This window comes from Echiichthys vipera, assembly GCF_963691815.1.
Source record: "Echiichthys vipera genome assembly, chromosome: 23".
Lineage (NCBI taxonomy): Eukaryota > Metazoa > Chordata > Actinopteri > Perciformes > Trachinidae > Echiichthys > Echiichthys vipera.
In genome coordinates, this window is record NC_139848.1 from 18,251,236 (window position 1) to 18,274,554 (window position 23,319).

At 41.2% G+C, this 23,319-nt stretch overlaps 1 protein-coding gene across 2 annotated transcripts in view; it reads right to left on the reverse strand.

Annotated features, from left to right (window-relative positions):
- Nucleotides 1-23,319, reverse strand: part of arhgap1 (Rho GTPase activating protein 1) — a 61,218-nt gene that overhangs the window by 9,582 nt on the left and 28,317 nt on the right. For both annotated transcript variants that reach the window (XM_083937623.1, XM_083937622.1), the window contains exons 5-12: nt 21,486-21,617; nt 19,940-20,026; nt 16,856-16,954; nt 16,636-16,743; nt 14,000-14,076; nt 13,829-13,906; nt 3,872-4,000; nt 21-124 (exon numbers count right to left, since the gene is read on the reverse strand). In XM_083937623.1, the coding sequence (XP_083793749.1) occupies nt 21-124; nt 3,872-4,000; nt 13,829-13,906; nt 14,000-14,076; nt 16,636-16,743; nt 16,856-16,954; nt 19,940-20,026; nt 21,486-21,617 (814 nt within the window). The remainder of the gene's footprint in view (nt 1-20; nt 125-3,871; nt 4,001-13,828; nt 13,907-13,999; nt 14,077-16,635; nt 16,744-16,855; nt 16,955-19,939; nt 20,027-21,485; nt 21,618-23,319) is intronic.

The window sequence follows — 23,319 nt, forward strand, 5'->3', positions numbered from 1 at the left end:
GTGTAGTTTATCAACTGTACCTGTCCCAGGAATGTGATGAGGTATCTCAGCGATGCATAATTTTCTTCCGGCAGCGACTCTATCAGTGCCTTCAAAGACACCACCTGGCTGTCACTGGATACAGCTGGAACACACCAAACACCATTGTAAATTAGGGTTCATTCAGGATGTAGATGATGTACATTTATTAGTAGAAAATCTTTACGTTATGTTTAAATGTCATGTGCACAAAAACCCAGGTTTAGTCACAGTAATCAAATTTCACAAAATCTCTCTCTCTCTCCCTCTCTCCCTGTTTCCCTCCCTCTCTCTCTCTCTCTCTCTCCCTCCCTCCCTCCTCTCCCCTCTCCCTCTCCCCTCTTTGTGCGATATGTTGTCATAAACAGCGTAGGGATTCTTAAGCTATTGTCGAAAATGCTTTTTGTGAGGTAACAGTGTCCTTGATCTCCAATTTCTGATAAGCTAATCCTTCAGTCCAAGTGGACATTTGTGCTAAATGTGAAGAAAATACATCCGGGGGTTCCTAAGATATTAAGAATGGGCCACTAGATGGATTTGTTCACATTTTGCATTTGCTCTCCATATCAATCTGGTAACTCTCGTTCGGAGATCTTTTGGGAAGTGGCGAAAATACTGGTTGCTGATTGGATAAACCACCCTGATTGTTTGATTATCACCACCTATGTTGGTGATAGACGGGCCAATCAGATCATCAAAGCCTATGACATACTAACAGAGCGTAGAGGCAAAGCTCAGAAACATGTCGGTGAAAGATATTTGCATCTTTTCCTTAGTAAAAAAGCCTCCAGTGCTGTTTTTTGCTCTTCTTTCAGAGAAGGAATACTCTCTAATTCTGATAAAACTTGTTCAATAGCTGCGCTCATCTCATCTGTAGAAACCGCCAAGTTGTTTACACTGAACAGTCGCTTCTTGTTGCGTCACACTTAAGTAAGTTAATGCTTTCATCGTGCTGCCCCGTGCTAATCAGCGTTAGCTGCACATGGCTGTTAACGACTCTTCTGGATTTCTCTGTTAAGAGCTGTTACACAGAAAACTGTCCCATGGCTTATTTTATGAGTGCATTTGCCAAAAAAGACCCTGGGATGATTTTTTACGGATTTTCACTTTAAACCTGCCCCAAAACCAACGCTGATTGGACGTTGCTGGGCACACAACTTTAAATTTTCTCCGGCACACGGAACCGGATTGATCTACAAATAAAATACAATGGAGCACGCAAGATCAGGATGGATCACACGAGGCTCGATGTGGGGATGGATGGACAAGCAATCTGAAATTATGGTCGCCGGTGCAGACCCATTATGACATATTTTCTTTTTAAATAAGTGTTGTGCGGTGGATTTCATTCATGCTGATGTGAAGAGTGGCTCATATCAATTATGAAAAATAACTAATAAATGTTTAAAGAGACTTTAAAGTGTCAAACTACTACAAAAGGCCTACTTTAACCCAGGTACTGAGGTGCACATATTACAGGAGGCTGGAAGCCTTACTTCTATTAAATGTGCTGACAAAAAGATTAAAATGGCATTTGCGATATTGTGGCAGAATTGAGAATCCAAAGTAACCAAATCAGAGGAATAACACCAATCCAAAGCCTGTTTGTTCATTTTTTAAGTTGATTTTGTGGCCTGAGTAGTAGTAGTTTCCATCAAATTCTGTTCTTGAGAAGAAAGAGATGTATTGGAATTCTCACAGTGAAAAAAAATAGTATAGAAAATTCCCATTCAAATGAATTAAATAAATACTAATTATTGAAATAAGAAATCATGACACTAGACAGTTGTCAGAGAATCTAGCTACAGCCCAGTTGAACTATCCTTTAATAGAATATTGCTCATCTGCCCTAACAGATAACGCACTGATAATAACCCTGGTGCTATACTACCCTGATGCAAAATCAGTATTACTTCAACTACAGTGCCTATAGAACGGCATGATTCCCTTTTGAAATAGTCACTTTTTTGTTTTACTGCCTGAAATGATAATGCATCAAAAAAATTTATATTCCAGCGTGATTTACACATTTACACAGTAGCTATTATAAACATTCTCAGGTATAACCAATCACCCTCTAGATCCCACATCGAGTTAATTGGCCTCCACCTGACATCAACTGTGGTGTTTTTGATTTGACTTCAGAATAAAATCAGCTGTTCTTCGAGGATTCCACTCCTAGTCGTGCACGGTAACACAAAGACTTTACCATGGTTGGAAAGATGCTTTAGAAAGATCTCAGGATAAAGTTGTGGATAGGCACAAGTTAGGAGAAGGATATAAAAGACTTCAAAGGCTTTAACTTTGAAGCACTGTTCAGAGTAATTAGTCACCAATTAGCTGTGTGACTTTTAACATAATAATGAGTTATTTAAGGACTTCCAGTCAGGATTTAGAATGAATCATGGCACCGAGACAGCACTGGTAAAAATTACTAATGACCTTCTAATAGCTTCAGACAAAGGACTTGTTTCTGTACTTCTTTCTGTCCATCTGTCTGTCCTTTCTCTCTTTTCTTTCTCTCTCCCTTTCTTCCTCCCCAACCGGTGCAGACAGATGTCCGTCCTCCATAGAGCTGGGTCTGTCTGACGTTTCCTGTCTGTTAAAGGGAAGGTTTTCGATGCCACTGTGTAACGGGGGAATTGTTGGGTCTATGTAAATCATAAATAAGTCATAGAGTGTGGTCTGTACCTACTCTGTAAACTGTCTTGAGATAACTTTTGTTATGAGATGGCACTGTAAATACAATTTAATTGAACTATCCAGAAGTGGAGGCATATGGCTCCACCCAGACCTGGCCTAGATCAGGCCGCCCCTCCAACTGGATGACCGAGCCAGGAAAAGATTGATCAGGGAAGCTCCCAAGAGGCCCATGGTGACCTTGAAAGAGTTGCAAGTCTAAATGGCAGAGGTCTGTCCATCTGTGCATGTGACAACAATTTCACAAGTTCTACATGTGGCAGGGTGAAGAGAAAGAAGCCTCTTCTGAAAATATGTCACACTGAGTCTCATAAATAAAACCATACTGAAGATTCTGATGCCATGTGGCAAAAGGTTTTATGGTCAGGTGAGACCAAAACTGAACTTTTCGGGCTGAACTCTAAGCTCTATGTTTGGCAGAAACCAAATACAGCACACCACCCAAGATAGCCCATCCCTACAGTGAAGCATGGTGGCCGCAGCTTTATGTTGTGGGCTTGTTTCTCTTCAGCAGGGACTGGACAGTTGGTCAGGATTGAAGGGAAAATGGAGGCTGCCAAGTCCACCCAAATTCTCAAGGAAAACCCTTGTCCCTCTTGAAAATCGGCAAGTGGTTCACCTTACAGCATGACAACGACCCAAAACACACCTCCATCAAAACAACACAGTGTCTAAAGGACAGGAAGGTGAATGTCCTAGAGTGGCCATGTCAGAGCCCTGACCTGAATCCTACAGAACATCTGTGGATGGACTTGAAGAGTGCCGTCCATCACCGCTCACCACAGAATTGGACTGAACTCACAGTTCTGCAGGAAGAATGGGGAAATATTTCCCAATCTAGGTGCACACAGCTGGTAGAGACAAATCCAAACAAACTGATGGCTGTAATCAAAGCAAAAGGTGCCTCCACGAAGGACTCATAACTTTTCCAACACTGCTATTCTAGTATTTCATTTTTTATTAATTTTCAGAAATTTAAAAAAAAAAAAAAAACACTTGAATGTTGTCAGGCAAAATGTGTAAATCACACTGGATTTCTTTTTAATTTCATGTATTATCATTTCAGGCTGTAAAACAAAAAAAAGTGACTATCAAAAAGGTATCATGACTTTCTATAGGAACTGTAAACATAGTATAATTGGTTTGAACATACATGTGAAGTTGACAATGTCGTTGTAGAGCTCGTAGGTCAGCAGAGGCTCAGGTAGTTCCCTCAGAAATGTCTTCAGAATTACAGCAGCCAAGTGTACGTCTTCCATCTCTCGGAAATTCACTGTTGCACCTACAAAAGACACAAACACTTGTAATAAGAAAAGAAACTCAATCCAAAGAAGTCATTTTATTTTTTCTCAATCCATCATAACTCCAAAGCCACCAAACATATTTCGCCAGATTTCTTTTCAAATTATTTGCTACAAAGAAAATGTTTCATCTTTACAGGAAAAATGAAATTGATCAAATATGCATATGCACAGGTGAGCAGGGGTCAGACGTATTTTCTCATTAACGGTGCTTGTGTTCGTCACTCGTAGTGACTCGCTCCCTCCTATCAGCGACTGTTTTGCTAATCCTACAGTTGTTTACACGCTATAAGCTCTGTAAGTCACTTTAACTTAGCAGTTAGCCTCACAGCTTGTAATGGCTTTTCCCTCTCCCACTCTCTCTTGCTCAAGTGTCAAATGTTAATCAATTACCCTGCCTCGTTTAGTGATAACGGTAAATGTACCACCTAAAGTCACTTGTTCGCTACTGTAGATAACATGTATCTGACATAGTGTAACTTCTGCTAGCCGAACCCCAGCAAACCCCGAGCCACCAGGACCTGCGGTGAATGTTGTCCAAGGGAAGTATAGCTCTGAATTAACAAAGCCCAGGGTTAACCACCAACCTGTTCATATTTCCAATAAGTTCTCCCCACTCAGCGACACTGCCGCTAAGAAACCAACTACTCTATCCTGAGAAACGTTAAGTTGGCGACCGTAATCAGAATCAGAATCAGAAATACTTTAATAATCCCAGGGGGAAATTATTTAAATTACTTAAAATATAACCAGCAAAGCTGGACCATGTCCACACCACAGTGTCCGACCACACTCAGAAGATGGGCCCCCCGAGGTAAATTCAAATCTACAAGGCGAGCGTCTGCTAACACTCGAGGCCTCCTGTGCAACGCTAACAGAGACAACGCTGAGTTGCTGGCATACGTGAGACAGTGGAGGGGCCACAGGCGACAGCAGTCTTTGAAGAGCTGCTCTTTTTTTTAAGTTTTCGGCAAAGGCTTCCTGGAATCTCCGCCAGAATGTGACAGGGCCCACCGCATGCTAGCCCAGAGGCCAAACCCAGGGCAGAGACCATGGCCAGTCATTATCAGGCTGGACAGATACCAGGTGAAGGAGAAAATCATACGCCAAGCCTGCGCCAGGAGAGGGAATGTCACAGAGGTTGAGTGTTGTGGACAGTAAAAGCTCTTCAGCTCCTCTGCCAGTACTCTCTCACCCTCTACATCTCTCAGGCCTTTCCACACTTAAGCAGGGTTGTTGGCTGTAAACTTATATTTCAGCTTCTCAGAGTTGCACCTCTTAGCCACTCTGATCTCCCTCGTCAGTGTGTTCCTGACCTGTATGTACAGGGCCCTGTCCTCACTTCTATGAGCCTCCTCCTTGGCCTGGCGCAGCTTTCTGTGTTTGGAGGTGAACCATGGTTTATTGTTGTTGTATGTATAGGAGGTTTTGGTCTGCACACACAAGTCCTCACAAAAACTGATGTAGGATGTCCCAGTGTCGGTCAGTTCGTGTGCAGCCACTAAGACACTCCAATCTGTGCAGTCAAAGCAGGCCTGTAACTCCAGCTTTGACTCAGTCGTCCATCTCTTAACTCTCCTCACTACAGGTTTTGCTGACTTAAACTTCTGCCTGTAGGTTGGTATAATATAGATCATGCAGTGGTCAGAGAGTCCCAAAGCAGCACGGGAAACGGAGCCATAAGCGTCCTTTAAAACAGTGTAACACAGGCCAGTGTTTTAGCATCCCTGGTGGGACACTTCTGTTGTCTGTATTTTGGAAAATCTTGGCTGAGGTTTGCTATGTTAAAATCCCCAAGAATGATGATTAGGGAGTCTAGATGTTTTTTCTCCATGTGTTCACTGAACCAGGGTTCAGTGAAGCACAGGGCAGTGGAGATACGAAAGACAGAGTTTTTGGAGATAAAGAGCAGCAGTTTGTCCATTTTGTTTGCCAGGGAGCGAGCATTTGCCAGATGAATAGACGGGAGTGCTGTGTGTAACCTCCAACGGCTTATCTGTCTGTTGGCAGAGCAGCACCTTACAACGGCTACTCGTTACAAACCCATTTTTCACAGCACCGACCGAACAAGACACATTCTGCTGCTTCTCATGGCACTCACTGCAACCAGACTCAGCTGCGTGCAGGCCTTTTATTAACCACACCCACTTAACAGGTGTCACAAATTAAATCATCATTAATGGAAACAAAATAAACAATCAATAATTAAGAGCACCATTCAACACCCCCACTTGCTCTCAAATTATTACAAACATGAAACATTACATTTACATTCAGTCAAATATCACAATTCCAGTTTTTTTTTGTTTAATTATCTCCGAACATAAACTTAGCAAATTTTGCTAACTTAAATTTTGTTGCAGGTTTGGTCTTAAAATCTGCTACCATCTGGTCAAATGGACAATACTCCAATAAAACCTTCCCATCATTCACAATGTACCGAATTAAGTGGTATTTTATATCCACGTTTACACCATGTTTGTCTGCTGACAGGATTCTTGGCTAAAGCATTTGTGCCTTGGTTGTCCTCATACAGCCTAGGTAGTGCCTATAGATCTTTATCAATGCCATCTAAAAGTTGTGTGAGGTACAGACAGTCTTGGATAGTTGCAGCCAGAGCAATATACTCTGCTTCACAAGTGGCCAGCTACAGTGGGTTGCTTTTTGGACTTCCATGACACTAAAGGTCCGCTCTTTGTTAGACTTACACAGAACCCACTTGTACTTCTTCTATCACTAACATCACCAGCCCAATTCGCATCACTGTAAGCTTGTATACCCAGGTTCTCATCACATTTCCTGTAACACAGATTTTTATCCCTTGTGCCTTTTAGATATCTCAACATATGTTTAACTGTACCAAAATGCTGTTCAGTAGGTTCAGTAAAATACTGTGACAAATCTGGTCTTGTACAGACAGTCAAATAAATCAGACCACCCACTGCCTCTCTGTATCTTGAAACATCACTCATCAATACAGCATCATCAGTGTAGTTGTGGTGTTGACCTAGGTTTACAATCTTGCATGTTGAACCTTTCCAGGATTTTCCCAACATATTTTGCTTGTGACATTGTCACACAGTCATCACTCTGGTTAAAATCAATGCCAAGAAAATGTTTGAGTTTCCCTAAGTCCTTCATTTTAAACCTTGCTGTAAGCATGTCTTTCGTAACTCTCAGAGCATTTGCATCACTTGCTGCAATTATTAAATCAGCAACCCAAATTACTATGATCACCTTCTCATGTTCTCCTTGCTTCGTGTAAACACAATGGTCGGCCTGGTTTTGTAGAAACTCGTTTTGTGTCAGATACTCATCTAACAATTTGTTACAATTTCTGCCTGATTGTTTTAGCCCATATAATGACCTCTCAAGCTTGCACACCAACTCTCCGTCTGTGTGAGATTTCAACTTGTACCCTTCTGGCTGTTCCATGTAAATCTCACAGTCTATGGGTGCATTTAAATAGGCAGTCTTCACTTCCATTTGGTGTAAAGTCAAATTTTCCTGTGCTGCTTTCTGCTTCAAAACTCTGACACTAGTCATGTTAGCTGTAGGAGAAAATGTCTCCTCATAATTCACACCCCTTTGCAACATATCGGGCTTTGCACTTCTCAGACCCATCAACATTGGTTTTAATTGCATACACCCATCTACCCCCCACTGCTTTCCCCCACTACTGAGGTTACAGCTTCTGTAAATGAAACAGGTATGTTACACATCACTCGATAACAGTAATCTATGTTACTCTGGACTTGATCAGTCTCCTCCTCAGACACATATTTAGACACTTGGCAATCTGTGTATCTGTCTGGCCTCCTCCTCTCTCTGGAAGGGTATCTAATAGACTCAGGCTCACACTTTACCTCAACTGTCTGTGGTTGGTGGTGGCCCACTTCAGGTTTTTGTTCTACTTTAACACGATGATCTGGACATCTGGACCTGTGCTGTGTGAAGTCATCATCCTCAGGTGTAAAATCAGTCTGTGTCTGTTGTTCTACACCTGATTTAGCAAAAAAACTTTACCAGTCTGTGCTTCTGCACTTTCTTACTGTCAGGAAAGTAGGCAATGTATGCAGGACTGTCTTTGTCGTACCCCATAAAAACACACTTTTCACACCTTAGATCAAGTTTTCTCTTGTCTTGTTTACAAGCAAAACACTCTGATCCAAACTTTTGCATTCTAGACAAGTTGGGGTGTCTTCCTGTCAGCATCTGGATTGGTGTCTGCTCTGTGCATTTATTAAAACACCTATTTCTAACCACAGCAGCAGTCTGGACTGCATAAGTCCACAGTTGTTTTGGAAAACCACTTTCTATTAGCCTGCATCTTGCCATGTCAAAAAGTGTACGCCAATTGCGCCCAGCAGTCCCATTTTGGTGAGGAGAGTAAGGTGCTGATGTTTGATGTCTGATACCGTTTTTAAGAAGTAAAGTCTGGTACGCTTTTCCTGTGAATTCAGTAACATTATCAGATCTGAAGCATTTCACCTTGCCGTATGGTGCTGTATCAGCTAGAAACTTCTCTGTAGCTAGGACTGTATCACTTTTGTTCTTTAAAAAATCCACAAAAACTGTACTGGAAAAATCATCAGTAAATGAGAGTGCATATCTGTACCCATCTCTAGACTCTGGGTGGATTGGTCCTGCCAAGTCTGTGTGTACTAGATCTAGAGGGGTTTTAGCCCTCACATCAGGGTCTCTATTTCTCGTCTGATAAAATTTTCCCTGAGTGCACACTTCACAATGTAGAGGTTTGTTTGTTGAACCTTTAATTTTCATACCGTCCACAACATTGTGTAACCACTGAATGTCATTATAGTTACAGTGCCCCAGTATCTCATGCCATGTTTGCAAATCATGACATACCTAGCATTGATCACCACATTCATTGTTGTCATCATTATTTACTGTGTGCAAATAATATAGTCTATCATGTACATGAATATGGAATTTGGTACCGTCTTTGTGGATCAGAACGTCCTTCCCTTTCTTGAAGAGCAAAGTCGCTCCGTTGGCAGTAGCTGCTTTCACAGATAAAATGTCTTGTGAAAAGGATGGGATATACAGCGCCTGCCTCAGCCTTACGTTCAGGTGTCTTCCTCTGCTGTCGATCAGACGGACTTCTGCATCACCTCGGCGCTCTGCCACGCCCTTGAACCGCGTGCCGTCTTCCAGCTCCACGCAGTGTGTCTTGGCCTGGAACCTGTCATCAAACCTCTAAAACATGGTGAGGTCTGTCACAATGTGCAAGGTTGCCCCACAGACGACCATCAGGCCCCTTACGTCGACTCCTGCTGCTCTCTCACTCACTCTGAAGGCATACTCCATGTCCTGGTCATCTGTCTCCCCAGAAACCTTTCTTGCGTCGTCTCGATTCCGGCGCTGTTTCCGTCGGCAGGTCGTGTCCCGGTGTGTTGTCCTCTTGCGGTGACTGCACCATAGTTTACGCTGGCAGGCTCTGGTTAGGTGTCCCTTCAGACCGCATTGGAAGCACACCACGTCCGCTGCGGCCCTCTCAGCTCCCCGGTCACCTGTACCGACTGGTGTCACTCTCTGCTGCCGCACCTTCATTACGTTGTCATCTGTTGCTGTGGCGCGCATCTTCTCCGTGTCCTCGTAGCTGCGTAACTTTGTTTTAAATTCAGCAAAAGAGATCGTCTCATCGCGTTGTGTGACATGGATCGTGAATGGTTTGAAGGACAAACCTTTCAAAACCATTGCTACCAATAGTCCGTCACTTAATGTCTCACCGGCATTTCTTAGCGCTGTGATGGCGGTCTCTGGACGGATCACGTACTCCGTCACACTTTCACTGTCTGATTTCTGAAGTGAAGTCAGTTCTGTATACAGGCTTATGATGCGTGGCTTTTCTTTACCTTGATAATAGTCTCTTAAAATCTGTAGAGCTACCTATCCGTCATCGGCTGCCTCAGGCATCACCAGCGACAAACTTTTATCGTCATGAGCTGAATGAGTTCAGCATAGACTTTGGCATTTTTCCTTGCACTTTCTAGCAGCTCATCTGTCTCCCACAATTCATAACGCTTTTCATCGCCATCAAACAGAAGCCGCGACCAGCGGCTTGTATCTGCAGCCCGTCCGCTCATGGTGCCAACAGCATGCTAAACATCACCAGTACACCGGTGGGAACACGATCTAAAAGTGCAAACCTAGTTTTCACAGCACTTGGAGAGAAAACAAGAAACAAGACACATTCTGCTGCTTCTCATGGCACTCACTGCAACCAGACTCAGCTGCATGCAGGCCTTTTATTAACCACACCCACTTAACAGGTGTCACAAATTAAATCTTCATTAATGGAAATAAAATAAACAATCAACAATTGAGAGCACCATTCAACACTGTCTCTACAACGTTTACATGTTTTGCTGAAATAAATCATCAATGGGCTCTAACTTTTGGATTGTATTTGGTAATCGACTTGAATGGAGCAGCAGGTACCGGGGCCAGTAAGCAAGTCTTTCAAAACACTCTTTAAATAAACTATCTGTTCACATACTATGTTGTTGGTGCTTTGGTTAATGTGTCGGAACTCTTCTCATGCTACTGCAGAGGTTTGGTGTTATTTGCATAAGTATTAGTGGTTAAAAAAGACGTTTTAATGAGTCCAACTCGCCGCCCCAAGCTTATCCGTGTAACAGCATTATCATGGGTGGAGACTTTAATCTGGTGCAGGATGTGACTCTCGATAGATCTTCTCCTACACAGATTACACTATCCAAATCAGCACACAGAGTGAAAACAAACACATCACAGTTGGGAATTTCAGATCCTTTTAGGTTGACATTAGTTTTCCATGGGATACAATTCCACGTTCACCATGGAGGTTAAGGTCACACTTACTGTTGGATAGTAAGTTTAAAGATTTTGTTGTGACTTACATCCGCGTTTAATGACACCTCTCAGTATTTCCCAAAGACCAGGTAGCAATGTGTGGTGGAGGGCCGTATGGAGACCTTTTCAGGGGAAGGGGCTCTGACCTCTCCCCTGTACAGACTGACAAACGGTGATCGATAGCGCGATGACATTCAGCCAAATCATCCTGAAACTCACAGTTGTGCAGGGAAGGGAGTCTGGTGTTGGTCAGAGTTTGGAATAAAAGTGAGAAAACAGGACAGAGTAATACAGCGGTTGTCACTCACATTTCTTTTTTAATCTACAGGAGGCGTTTGAAATGATTGAGCTCAAGCTTAATTCTTTAAAGCAGGGGTTGACACTAAGGTTTCAAAAGCACATGCCCGTAGAGCAAGTACAGGTCACAGTCTACTTGCCCAGATGTCATGTTCACGTGGCCGAATAAAAACAAAAGTCTGTTTAACAATGAGTACAATTTAACTAAACATTTTTAGCAAGCGATGTCTCTTACATGTAAACACTCCTTACTAGTCACATCCTGACCACATCAAACCAACATGTACTGCACACGTTGTACAACAAAACACCATCATCTGTTTTATGCTGCACCCATGGAAGTTCCAGTCATCAACATATTTACCCTTACAGTGTAATTCTAATTTTTTTTGTAGTTTATTGACATGTTTTTTAAGGAATATCAGCATATCTGTATTTTCAGAAGCTGAGATCTCTGCGCATTTACATTAATGAGTGCGTTTACATGGACATGAATATCCAGTTTATGAGGCTTACGATCTTATTCAGGATATAGTGTTTACATGAGCACAGAGAACTCAGGTTATTCATATTTCTGTACACACGAACACCATTCTGTTAGCAGAGGGGCTGTTTACAGAAACAAACCAGTTTGAACAAATATGAAACATTTACTAAAACTTCAACACTTATCTGCTTATTTCTTCTCTGCTCTGACTATCAGTAGCTACAGCTGTCTGCTATGAGTCCATCCTCCGTCACTCTTCACCTGCACACAAACGGACTAGCCTCCGTAGAGTGTACTGAGGAATTCCTGAAAAGATCTATGTAATAACTTGCTCCGCACAGCTGCCAGCCTGTGTCACTAACAGTGCCCTGCGCATAGGGAAGCAGTGGATGAAGATGCACCACTTCTTAATTTCCCAAAGACAAAAACTGAGTTAGAACCAATTTGAATCGTCACACATTTTAATCGATTTTAACTGATGCATCCTTACATCCCTAGCTTAGATTTTCAAACCAACCAGAAGTTAGAGCGAAACTATGCGCACACACTGCAGACCGTCGGCACACAAGCAGGCTGCGGTGAGGTGCGCGCATTGGGTCTCTCTCTCTCTCTGAGAATATAATCCGGAATTAATTTGCGGCGGTCGGTGTTGATTCTGTGGCACAGCACCACACATTGGTCTATGAATGGGAAACACTGCCCTTGATGTCAGCAGTGGAACTCTGTGGGAAGCGCTTAAAGCTACTATTCGGGGACAGGTGATATCCTATGTCTCTCAAATGAAAAAGGCCAAACGGGCTAGGCTGGTGGAAAATGCAGAGGAATTGTTAAAACTTGGTAAAACTCTCCATGCCCCCCTTTATGTAAGAAACGGCTACTACTACATTCAGAACACAGCCCCTTAATGGCACGTGTGGTGGAGAGACAGCTACGACAATCCAAACAAAACTTTTTTGAGCAGTGAGATAAGGCAGGGAGACTCCTGGCGCAGCGGGCCTGCGCAGCTAGTGCTTCTAGAGTGATCTCTAAAATTCAACTACCAGAGAGTAGCCACACTTCTGATCCAGTGATTATCTTTTTAGGATTTCTACACCGCACTATACACCTCTGAATGCAGCCCAATCACTGCAGCGACCCCTAATCACTTAGACTGTTCAACGTACCCTCGGTAGACACATCTCTCTGCTGGAGGTGCATGAAGCGATCAAGTCGATGCAGAAGAGGAAATCTCCTGGTCCCCATGGTTTTACAGTCGAGTGCTTTAAGGCGTACTCTATGCTATTAGCTCCCATCCTTGTAAGAACGTTCCATGACTCCTTTCCTGAAGGCAGCCTGCCAGCGACCTTTCATGAGGCATCTATTTCATTGCTCCTGAAGAACGACAGGGATCCTACTTCATGTGGGAGCTACAGACCAGTCCCACATTTTTAAACATAGATTGTAAGATCCTTGCTAAGGTTCTCACCCTCCGCCTCCAAAGTGTGATGTCTTCAATAATTTTTGAATACAAGACAAGCTTCCCATTAGGGAGACATCCATTCTCCCTGACACCAGAAGGCTACTCAACATTATATTCTCACATGGATCGGACACTCCTGAAGTCGTAGTGGGTAGAGCTGGGCTTTCTATTTTTCACTTGGGATAAATTTGGCTTTGATTCTAATTTTATTTCTTGGGTTAAGCTTCTTATGTAACACCCTCTGCATCTGTAAACACTAACGATACCTTTAAATGAAACATTTTATCCAAAAGCAAATTTATCGAACCGTTGACTTCCTAGTGCTTGGGTCCTTTCAGTAAAGTTACCGTTCCGATAACATTGAAGTATTAAACATTTACGTCTGTAGCTGTTATCATTAAGCTAGTGACTAGCGGCTAATAATAAACAGTTATGCTAACCGCAGAGCTAAGCAGCTAACTTCATCAGTCCTGATGACACAATTGTCTCAAAGTCAAACAACAACAAGACATAAACAGTGTGCTGCCTGCTATACCATCTCTATTAAATTAGCAACGATAGTCAGGTGCCAAGTCAGCAGAAAAGCAGAAGATGACCAGAAATGTTGTGTGTACCAAAAAATCCCTGAGTAAATTACATATAATTAACACATAATTTGTGGAATCCCAGTTTTCCTTAGAAGTGGTTAAACAGGATTTTTGATCCTACCTGAGTTGTATCTGAGCTGGACCTCCTTCACAAGAGTGACGTTGGCAGACCTTCTGAAGATCCCTTCAATTTCCAAACCTGACACACACACACAGACACAGAAAAGACAGCTCTTGTTGAGAGAAACATTCATTGATTGGTTTGTTTCTACCACCACAAGAAAAGAGTTACCTTGCTCGGAAAGGAAACTAATGGTGTCTCTCATCACCACGGGAACTGGATTTGCGTCTGGATCCCTCTGCTTGAGCCTGTGCACGTGCGAACACACACACACAGAGGGAGAGAGAGAGAGAGAGAGAGAGAGAGAGAGAGAGAGAGAGAGAGAGAGAGAGAGAGAGAGAGAGAGAGAGAGAGAGAGAGAGAGAGAGAGAGAGAGAGAGAGAGAGAGAGAGAGAGAGAGAGAGAGAGAGAGAGAGAGAGAGAGAGAGCAAGTGAGCTTAACCCTTTTTATGCAGTTTTGAAGCCATCCGCAGCAAACAAGCAGAAACAGCTGAGGCTGAGCAAGCATGTAAATACCAAGAGAGCTGAGGGACCTTTACATAGGGCGACTGCTCTAACCACTCAGCCACCAACCGCCCCCATCCCATCTACCTACACTTCACACAAGCATATCAGAAGAAGGTGAAAAAGGCGGCAAAGGAGAAAAAAGGAAACGTTTGAACCTCTATGTTTTAATGTTTGCATCATACCATCACTGTTAGTAAGTAGTGCCGTTAAATGGAAGAGATCTGCACATGCTAGCAAATTTTTGTCAATCTGTCCTAGATATTCTCAAGTGTACTTGTATGAAATATGGATGTTTTAGTTGAGATTATGCTAACATATATTTATTTGATTTAAAATCCCTATTGAGGGCCATCCTTCAATTTTGTAAATTCCAGGTTTATTCCATTAAATTCCCGTTATTTCCCATGAAAGGTTTTCACCTTTGAATATTCCTGGAATTTTGAGACCCCATAGGGTTTACATTGGTGTCTATTGAAATGGAACAATTATCCTCTCATCCCCGGCATTATCTTTCCTGGATTATACATATGATGTTTGCAGAATTAAACAATAAATTGTCATGTTAGGAGTTAGGCAGTTTATTGAATGATTGATCAGTGAAAGGCTCTGGAAAACACTTAATGAGAATGACTACATTTCATGTCGATAATGACTGGGACCAGAAAATAATTGTTCCATTTCAATAGACACCAATGTAATTTTTTTCCGGGAGCTGAGATCCCATAGGGTCTATCGGAAGCCGTATTACAGGGGATGGACTTACCAGACCTATGTTCGCTCACGGCCAGCTGTACACCTCCCTTTCCACTAACATGAAAGTATTTATTGAATGAAATGAGGAGGGATTAACAGATAACATTATATAGAGTACAAGGAGCTATTCTAATTTTGTGAAAGCAGCAGTTTCCATAAGCCCTACAGTTTCATGTGTACGTTGTGCTATTTTCAATCTAAGTCTAAAAAAAAATAGCTATGTGACAAATAATATATGCCCTTAATATACACTGGGGGTCAAAATCAGAGAACAAATTATAAATACTTAATTTATTCTGAAAAATTGTTATTTTTTATTGTACAGAATTTGATAAAATATCCGCTGTGGCTATCTATACCACTGCTGTGACCCAAGCATGTTTTGTTCTTTTCAAAATTGTTTTATGAAGTTACAGATGGAGAGGGGGTTACATACAGAAGCTTAACTCAAGAAATAAATTAGAATCAAAGCCAAATTTCTCCAAAATATAAAATAGGAAGCCCCACTCTACCCGGTCGAAGGATTTTCTCTGCATTCAGCACCACAACGACCTCAGGAGTGTCCGATCCATGTGATAATATGATGTTGAGCAGCCTTCTGGTGTTGAAGAATGGATGTCTCCCTAATATGACGCTTGTCTGGTCTTGTGAAATTATTGATCACATCACACTTTGGAGGCAGAGGCTGAGGACTTTAGCAAGAAACTTACAATCTACATTTAAAAATGAGACCGGTCTGTAGCTGCCACATGAAGTAGGACCCTGTCTTTCTTAGGTGGAGAGGTGGAGTAAGTTTCATCGAGCTTTACCAGTTCCTCTGCAATTTCCACCAGCCTAGCCCGTTCAGCCCTTTTCCATTGAGAAACATAGGATATCACTTGTCCTCGAACAGCATCTTTAAGTGCTTCCCACAGAGTGCCACTGCTGACATCAGTGGTGTCATTAAACTCTATGTAAGAGCGGATTTGAGTTGCAACAAATTCTCTAAACCTACTATCTGACGGTAAGTGTGAGCTGAACCTCCATGGTAAAATTTAATTCTAATGTTTCTTACTGTTTTAAAAAAAAAAAAAAAAAGTTTTTTGTTGTAGTGCCTTGGTTATTTAAAAGTATGCTAGTACAGCAGTGGTATAGCCACAATAGATATTCTATTGAATTCTGCACAATAAAAAAGTAAACATTATTTCAGAATTAATGAGGAATTAATACTCTAATTTTGATCTCTACTGTACATAGCATTAGACCAGAGTCATCACGGATCTCAACAAAACATAAACAATATTCCCCCAACATCATCACAACACTCCATCTGAGTAAAACTGGACTATACAGTATTCTATGATGTAAATGGCATTTTGCACAAAGTACAAAACTTAATTTTATAACATTATTATTTGATGTTTCTTTATTATTAATGCTGTTTTCCTGCATTGGTCGCTGCATGGATGTGGTGTGAGCATGTGTGATATGTTAATGTGCCATATTAAGAGATGCATTTTAGTATATGTAAACCTTACAGACAAACCAACAGAGTTTTGGTGACTTACACTTTAAGTGGTACCCGAAACACTTGGTTGAGGAGGTGAGGGCTGTCAGGAGGAGACGCGGGAGGCTGGGCGGTGGGTTTCAGGGACGCTCTCAACTTGTTGTCGTATCTAACAGAGACAAAGATTATCAGGTGGTGTGGATTTAAAAAGATAACGTCAGGATTATAAATTATGGGGTCAAAAGGAAATAGCATGGATACTTTCAAACATCAGCTCTTACTCTTTGACACGAGCAGGAATGAGTAGCTGCTCACACTTGACCACATCTTCCAGCTCACTCAGATAGCTCACATAGTTGATCTTCCTTCCAAACTTAAAACTACAAAGAGAGAGGAAGGGAGAGAAAAAAGATTGCATATCATTTCTCTTTGATATCATAGTAGTGATAATGAAGATAATAAAGAAATGGGAAGCAGAAAATGACACACAGATGACAATGTTAGCTTATAATTGTGGATGTCTCAGTTTATTAGACCGCCTGAACCTACATCAAAAGAATAAATAAGGATTTATTAGGATAATTTGCTGTTGCTTTAATGGACCTAAAATACTTACTTGCAAGTCTTTATATTGGAAATATGTCCAAGGCTTCATGACTTGTTTTCCTCCTCAAGAAAATTGATAACATTTTAATTTATGCAGTTGTCTCAGTAAAACATCACAGTGGAACTGTAAGTCAGCATACACAGGCAGGACCATAAACTGAAGTAGTTTATTCTGTGTGAGATTCGCCAGGCTGTTTTCATGAAAACTGCAAAAAACTTTCCACGTACTCAACACTTGGAATTTGAGCTCAAAATTGATTCCCCATACTTTAACTTAGAAAAAGGATTTAAAGTTTAAACGGGTCATGAGACTTGACCCTTTATTGGGTTAAATGGCCATGAAATCGCACTTTACGTTTCATTCCATTTTTTAGATTTTATAATGGGCGTGTATGGGGTGGCATGTTCAGACCTACGGTGGGTGGCATCACGACCAGAGTGAGGAGGAGAAGTAAAATCTTGTGAATTGTGCCCGATGGATCTCTTGTCAAGACTAGTTATTTGGATTTACTGTTGAGTTACTTGAGTTACCACCGAAGTACCACCACATCCTGGCCAAGCATACAGCTGAGTACACTCTCCCTTGCCAAAGGTAAATGTATATATAATAGAGAGTATAGCCTATCTGTTTTATCAAAAGAAATTGAAGTATAAGCTATAACCTAATTGCAGTATATAGGCTGAGTCTTAGGGCGCACTCACACTTGGCTTAAATGATGCGTGCCATGCTCGTGCTTTAGCTGGATTGTCCCCCCCCACCTCCTCTCCCACGGCCCAGGTCCACTTGCACTCACATTCAACACTCCACCTCCGCATCAGACCCAAGGCCCAACCACAGCGACTTCCTGGTTGATCCAACACAGAAGTGCCACAAATTGGAGTTTCTTGAGTGTCCACTAGGGGCAGGTTTCTTAATAGAGCAGTTTCTCATTGACCCCCATGTTAAACAGGCCGTTTTCACAACATAATTAAACCTATTTAAGGCCTGGTACAAAAAAATATTCTAGACTGTATATGTTTAGGTCATATCTCCATGACACAACACTGAGGGGGATGAATTTAGTAGGTTAAAGTGTATGACTAATTAGGGGCGCTGCCTCTTGAGTGACAGTTAGCCGCCTGCCCTCACTTTTCCTCGTAAGTAAACGTCAGTCAGATGGACGTATCTTCCTCCCGTCAACATCACATACATGCCCTTTTTTTGGTAAGAGGAAATGAGGCGAAGACAAAGTCTGACAAGACAGACACTACCGTAGGCGAGGACGATTGGATCAAGTTGAGAGGATGGCCCTCGACAGGAATGCTACGTCCATTTTTTTATAGCGTCTATGGTCAGACCACCCACTTTATTTATTGTTTAAATTCATTTTTTTGTATCACCCTGTTTTGATCCCATTTACAGAAGAAGAGGATGTTTTTGTGAGCCTCTACCCCACCCCCTCCCCTGTGTCTGTTGTGATGCATGAGGTCTATGGTTAAGTGTTGAGCTGCTTAAAAAACGGGACGTTTGGTTAACCTGTACAAGTGTTAAGTTGGACACAATAATGTTACATTCAGGTCAATATGCCCTTTCAGCATATTTTTTGAGCATGTAGTACCTTTAAGGTTATTCTTGACAGTATCTGTCTTTCTTACGTCCGTCCGTCTGTCTTAGTGTCTGTCTTTCTGTTTCTCTCTTTCACCTTTCATATGCTTCCCTTAGGAAATATTATAAGGAAGCACTCCAGAAATTGTCCCAATTATATCAAACCAGAAGAAACTGACCAGTTAGCGAAACGTGTGAATTAAGGAAATTAAAACCACCGTTCTCCAAAGAGCTGGGTCTGTTCTACATTCCTGCCAGTTAAAGGAAAGGTTTTTGTTGACACTGTGCGCAAGATTGCTGGATAAATATATAATATTGCTACTTGCTCTTGCTTATGGAGGAATTGATGAGTCTCTGTAAATCATTAATAAGTCATAGAGTATGGTCTAGACTCTAGAGCTACTCTATATGTTAAGTGTCTTGAGATAATTTTTTGTTATACTATAAACAAAACTATACTGAAACTGAATTGTAATAAATCATTACTAATATAAGTGGATATAAGTGGATTCAGTACTATTAGTTGAATAGGTGAGTATACGGCTTGTACTTGATACACACCAGATTTTACAAACGTAAAATGAGCCTTGTCTTGCTTGTTGTTTGTCAGGTTAAACTGGAATCAAAGTTTCTATGTGCATGCTACTTTAGCTTTCAAAGCTGGCTTGAGCAGTGTGACACCCTCTCTACTTAGTCAGTCTGTGCTGTGGAGAGGAGGTAACTCTCTTTTTTTAAATGTGGATGTTTCTCAACTTTGTTAGCAGATATCATGCATCAGTGTTTAAGGGCAAACCTAAAAGCCCAGTGTGAAATGTATTTAAAAAATATTTAATTTAAGGGGATACTTTATCATTATTAAGCAGCTTATGTAGTATGGGAATACTATTCTCTGTTTATTACTTAATCACAGGCAAGTCTGCATTGGTAAATAAAAAAAATGATACTAATGAAGTGATAGCTGCATATGCATGCTCTCAACAGCAGCACAGAAGGTAATGCAGCACTAAAAAGAGATTCCATGTGTACAGGATGTAATTGTTAGAAGAATCAATTTTCTGTTTGCACTGATCCTATTAACATATCAACCTGCAATTATGTACTAAATAGTCATTGTGTTCTGAGAACATGAAAATGATTTAACAATAATCGAGAAAACCTAATAAAGAAAAGTAACCTGATGAGTGGTTTGAAGAGGATCAGCAAAGTCTTGATGAACATGGTGGGGTGGACGATATACAGAGCCTTGATGTTCTTCTTATACCTGAAAACACATACAGATGTTTTTGTGACAGAATGTATGCTATAGATGATAAGAATAAGATCACTGGAGAAGAGTTTTTTACCTTTACCTATAACCTAACCTTCCTGAGCTCTTTAAGATCCTCAAGAAAAAAGTCACCAATCAGCTGTGTGACTTTTTACATAATAATGAGTTATTTGAGGACTTCCAGTCAGGATTTAGAATGAATCATAGCACTGAGACAGCACTGGTAAAAATTACTAACGACCTTCTAATAGCTTCAGACAAAGGACTTGTCTCTGTACTTGTTTTACTAGATCTTAGTGCTGCATTCGACACAATTGACCATCACATCCTGCTATAGAGACTGGAGCATCTAATTGGCATTAAGGGAACCGCATTAAGCTGGTTTAAGTCTTATTTATCAGATCAATCTCAGTTTGTACATGTTAATGACAAATCCTCCATGCACACTTAAGTCAGTCACGCAGTTCCACAGGGTTCTGTCCTTGGACCCTTAGGAAATATTATCACTCCACAAATGTTCATTGTAATGCTGATGATACCCAATTATATTTGTCGATCAAACCAGAATGCACCTTCTAATCGGCATTCAGTAAATAAAAGCTGCCGTCCTCCATAGAGCTGGGTCTGTTCGATGTTCCTGTCTGTTAAAGGGAAGGTTTTCGTTGCCACTGTGTGCACAAAATTGCTAGATTTAGCCTGTATATAATAACTATAATAATTATTACTAATTTTATTAAACATGGTGAGACTTGTCGCTGCTCATGGTGGAATTGTCGGGTCTCTGTAAATCATAAACAAGTCACAGACTGTGGTCTTTACTTACTCTATATTTAAAGAGTATTGAGTATTGTTCAGCCTCTCTGTATTTTTGGATCGTCACTTTTCTAGCCTCTCCCTCTTTTTCTGGTCTCCTCACACATGGGCTGGGTACGCAGCAGGGAGCTGCATGAGCAATGACTTGTTAGCTATATTAGCTCCTCTGTTTCAACAATGTAACTGCTAGATTGTGCGGGACAGGAAGTTATGCACAGAAACAAACTAAAACATCCGGTTAATTTTCAGAATAAAACACACCTTGCTCACGGGGGTTGCATCTTGGTTGTCGGATTTGTGGTTCTGTTCATGGAAACTACATCCTGTTATATTGCGCGTTCATACATGAATACGCAAGATCTCATGAGTCTTCGTGACTCCAGCTGTCCGGAGGAGCTGCACCGCTGCGCATCACAAACGATAATGGAGCACAGGGCAGACTCGCTATTACGTAACAAACATGCATCTGGTGGAATTCCAAGGTCAGGCTTAAAAAAATTTGCTTTCAGGCTGAAATTCACTGCAGTGTTCTGAGCAGAGAATGTACGCTAGCTGTGAGGCTAAATTATACAGAGTATAGTGAAACAAGGGATTTCAGAGTGCAGTCTGCAGACATGTCCAGTGATATTATTAAGCTTACTTTCTGTCAAACTCCCTGTATGCGTCTCGTAGCCAGCTGAGAGAGGGTTTGTTTTCACTGGTCAGCCCATGATGGAAATAGATCAGAGTGTAGTCACTTTCAACATACTGATCCAGTGTTCCTTTAAGATACCTACAAAAAAAAAAGAAGAAATAATTGTCATTTAAATAGATAAGTGTATATATATATCATGGACTCCATATTCTGGTCCAGTTTTACAAAAAACTCCATTTGCATAATCTTAATTCTCATAATCTATAAACAGAAGGGCTAGACAACAATCCATGATTTTTTTTTTATTCCAACCAAGAACCTCTTGTTCTTGGTTGGAACTTTCACTTTCTATAGTCAAATGGCTAATAAATGCAAAATGTCCGTTGTAGAAAAACAAAATTGCCAGAAAAAAGAGGAGCAATCAGAAAAAAAAACAAATCATATTAGAGTTGACACAAGGTTGAATAAAGTTAGATAAAAATAGGAACCACCACAAAAGACAGATTCAAACACATGTTTCAGTAAACCCATCTGATATCTTTCAAGTTGAAGTTCTCTAGCGCTCCTGCGAATAGTACTTGTGGTTTGCAAATGGCTAACATTTTCACCTATCTCTTTGATTCCAAACTGGTTGTACAGTTGAAAAAACAATGAATCTTTCATTCCTTTATATCAGAATCATCAATACACAATCAGGAATATATACTGTATACAGCACATAATAGATAAAACGTAGTGCAGAGTAAAGTGTAATAGCATGTAGGGATGGAACGGTTCACAAAATCCACTGTTCGGTTCATGTCACGGTTTTGGGGTCACAGTTTTTCGGTTCGTTTTTTTTTTCCAATTTCTTTGAGATTCTAAAAATACCATGTATCAGATCTGTAGCCTAATAATAAGATTATTTTTTTAATAAGATATTCTTAAGGACATGTCATGCAATCGTGCAAAAACTGAAATAATGAGGCAGCTTGTTTAGGGATTACTGTAACATTCTTAAATGAAAGTGAAGAGAGATTTTGAAACAGTAGCCTGATAGCCCCCTCCGGATAGCCCCCTCCGGATAGCCTCGCCGGACCAATAAAGCTGGTGCAGTGGCTGCTCTGATGTCAGCAAGATTTCACTGCATCCAATCCATAGCAGAGTCTCCACACGTTCCAAAAATACTATTTTTATCCCTCTAAAACCAAGTTTCACTGATACAGCAGCACAGAAAACAACAAGCGCATTTGAAAAACAAAACCAGAAATGCTGTCTTACCTTTGTAATATCACAGCGTAAAATTTAATGCACAGAAATAAAAACTGCTGAAAATGAAGGACTACATCTCCCAGCATACTTTGGAGGTCTTTCTGGCTTCTTTGACCTGCTTAGCCCGCTTTTCAAAGGCTTTGATTGGGTCAAAGCGCCTGTCCTTCACGTAGTGTCGCTTATCCTTATCGCTTTGTCATTCGCTAGTCGTGTGGTTTAACTGAAAACAATGCACAGAACTTGATTCTATTGGTTCTTACAATTCCAACGTGGTGTTATGCTTCAAGATTGACCAATGGGGACGGAAGATATTGCCGAGCGTAAGGACAAAGGGGCTCTGTCGTGCTAAAAGGTTGTGACGCACATTGACACACTGGAGGCTAGCTTTTCGCTGAGACTGACACTAGCTGTTCTGCTGCTTTTGTGTATTTTATCTTCCTGTGGCTGTGCAAGCCAAAAATTTGTGTCCTGTAAATAGTAGTTTCGCAAAAAAAAATTTTGTGCACTTTGCTGTTGCTATTGCACTTTGTTGTGGCACTTTGTTGTTGTTGGTATTGCGGATTTCCATCATTTTTTTTTTACTATTTTT